This window comes from Camelina sativa, chromosome 12, assembly GCF_000633955.1.
Source record: "Camelina sativa cultivar DH55 chromosome 12, Cs, whole genome shotgun sequence".
Taxonomy (NCBI): Eukaryota; Viridiplantae; Streptophyta; class Magnoliopsida; order Brassicales; family Brassicaceae; genus Camelina; species Camelina sativa.
Genome location: NC_025696.1, coordinates 22,241,535 through 22,244,296, shown reverse-complemented (window position 1 = coordinate 22,244,296; position 2,762 = coordinate 22,241,535). Strand labels below are relative to the sequence as shown.

General features: G+C 37.3%; 1 protein-coding gene across 1 annotated transcript; it reads left to right on the top strand.

Moving 5' to 3' along the window:
- Nucleotides 564–2,760, top strand: LOC104733746 (glycine--tRNA ligase, mitochondrial 1-like; the record flags this gene model as incomplete). Its single annotated transcript, XM_010453299.2, has 6 exons — nucleotides 564–837; nucleotides 1,409–1,621; nucleotides 1,725–2,110; nucleotides 2,195–2,305; nucleotides 2,461–2,662; nucleotides 2,740–2,760. Coding segments are annotated over exons 2-6 (927 nt in total), but the record flags the coding sequence as incomplete, so codon positions are not given.

Here is a 2,762-nt window from a genome sequence, read left to right as displayed (position 1 = left end):
TTTTTACGCAAAAACTTCTTTTGATTTTAGTGAGACGGGTTGGCATTAATCCCATATCGGGAGTTAAGTGGAACTGTTTTTTTTTTTAAAATACTTTTAGATGTGTACCAAAAGATAAATGTATTATTATACTATACTTATACCACACCGGTTAAAACCTTGAAAACACTACAAAAATCATATACTTTGAATACTTATATCAAATACCTGTAAAATTTTATATTTTTAAAATTAATAAAACAATAATAAAATAACAAATAAATACAATATAAATTTTAAATTTTGAAATTAAAAATATTTTTCCGCGGTGTACCACAGGTTAAATTCTAGTAGAAACATAATCTTTGTAGCATCACCATAAGAAAAACTCTATTCAATTTTTTATCATACACCTTAATTCTGGTTAAGCAACCGGTCTTTGGTTCAGCGAAAATTTTAGATGACGAATTTTTCAGCGATTGGACTGAAAAAGCAATGACTGAATTTTGAAAATTATAGTAGTAAAAGTAGCCTTAATTAAATTTTTAAAAAATCAGAAACAAAGCTAACCCTAAAGCCCCTAATTTGGATTCCTCTTATCGTTTTGTTTTTACACGAAGACGATACTCTCTTACTGGGGCTCGATAGTGTATCTCTCTCTTACTTTCTCTTCTCTCATCAACGTCGCCGTTGAAATCGTCTCGCTTGTTCCTGATTGATTCAGCTTCCTCTGTTCATCAAGCTCCTTACTTTTAGCTCTCACTTGAGATCTTTCATCGGTTAAACATCGGCGGCGGTGATTGATTTGATTTCTCCTAAGCTTTCTGCTAAAGTGTCGAGTCTTTTAGTTGCAACCAGGTTTGTACCCATCAGACTGTGAGATTGATTGATAATTAACGACAGTTGGGTAGTTGTCTTGTCTTTTAATTTTTGTTTCTGGTTTTTTTTTTTGTTTTTTTTTTTTGTGAACTGTTTAGGGAACAGTACAATCTTCTCTAGCTACAGAGTTTTGAATCCATTGCAGCAGAACCTATTAATTACTCACAAGGTACGTTTGTTACTTAGATCATTTGGGGTGTTTGTTTAGAGTTGGCAAATTTTTTTTATCTTTTTGTACATTGTGTAGATTCACTCATGTCTCGATTTGTGTTTGTTTGCTGGTTTGGTTTGGTCTCGAATTGTTGATTTGGTAGTGTGTTGATTCCATTATGGGACTAGAGAATCATGTTTGAGCAGTTATTTATTGTGTCATCATAACTGTGTAGTAGTATTGTGTCACGACCAAGTTAATCTGGATTACGTTTTGTTACTTGGATCATTTACTTAGCAAGCAGCTTTCTTTCAGTCATTGATGAAAGTCTCTTTGAAAATGTTTAATGGTCGCTTCCAAACCCGCTCGGTTGTTCACAAACCCTTGGCTCCGATCCAGATTCCAATGGACGCTCCTACCGAACAACAACAACCGGCTCAGCTCAGCTCCGGAAACGACCGTGAAGCTTTCCGACAAACCTTGTGGAACACTCTCCTGCGGCGTTCTTTCTACCTCCCTTCTTTCAAGATTTACGGTGGTGTCTCTGGTTTTTACGATTATGGTCCTCCTGGCTTCGCTCTTAAGAACAATATCCTCAAATTTTGGCGTGAAGTAAGTAAGCATCATTCATTCATTTTTTTCCACTTACAATAGATTTTGTTTATTTTTACATTGAATTTTGATTTTTCTTTATGTTTGTTTTTTTTTTTTACAGCACTTCGTCTATGAGGAGCATATGCTGGAAATTGAATGCCCCAGTGTCACACCAGAGGCTGTTCTCAAGGCTTCAGGGCATGTTGATAAGTTCACTGATCTTATGGTTAAGGATGACAAAACTGGAACCTGTTTCCGCGCTGACCACTTGCTCAGGGATTATTGCAACGACAAGCTCGAGAAAGATCATCTTACCATCTCTGCTGAGCAAGCTTCTGAACTGAAGAATGTTCTTGCTCTCTTGGAAGATCTTTCATGTCAAGAGCTTGGTTTGAAGATTAAAGAGTATGGGATCACTGCTCCCCACACTAAGAATCCTCTTTCTGATCCTTACCCATTCAACCTCATGTTTCAAACATCCATTGGCCCATCTGGTCAGAGTCCTGGGTGAGTATTTTGTCTTGTCCTGAGCTTAGTTTCGTTCCTGAGATTTTTATTCCTCATCAAGTTTGTTTTTCTTACGTGTTTCAGTTACATGCGTCCTGAAACGGCACAAGGCATTTTTGTCAACTTCAGAGACTTGTATTACTACAATGGAAAGAAACTTCCCTTTGCCGCGGCTCAAGTCGGTCAAGCCTTCAGGAANTTTTATTCCTCATCAAGTTTGTTTTTCTTATGTGTTTCAGTTACATGCGTCCTGAAACGGCACAAGGCATTTTTGTCAACTTCAGAGACTTGTATTACTACAATGGAAAGAAACTTCCCTTTGCCGCGGCTCAAGTCGGTCAAGCCTTCAGGAACGAGATATCTCCACGTCAAGGGCCTCTTAGAGTTCGTGAATTCACTCTGGCAGAAATTGAGCACTTTGTCGACCCTGAGAATAAGTCACATCCTAAATTCTCTAATGTAGCAGAATTGGAATTCCTTATGTTTCCAAGAGAGGCCCAACTCTCTGGCCAATCTGCTAAAAAAATCTGCCTTGGGGAAGCTGTTGCCAAGGTCAGTATTCATCTCTACTCATGTCACTCTTTTTTTAACTAAAAAATTGTTCAAACTGTAATATGTATTACGAACAGGGAACTATTAACAACGAAACTCT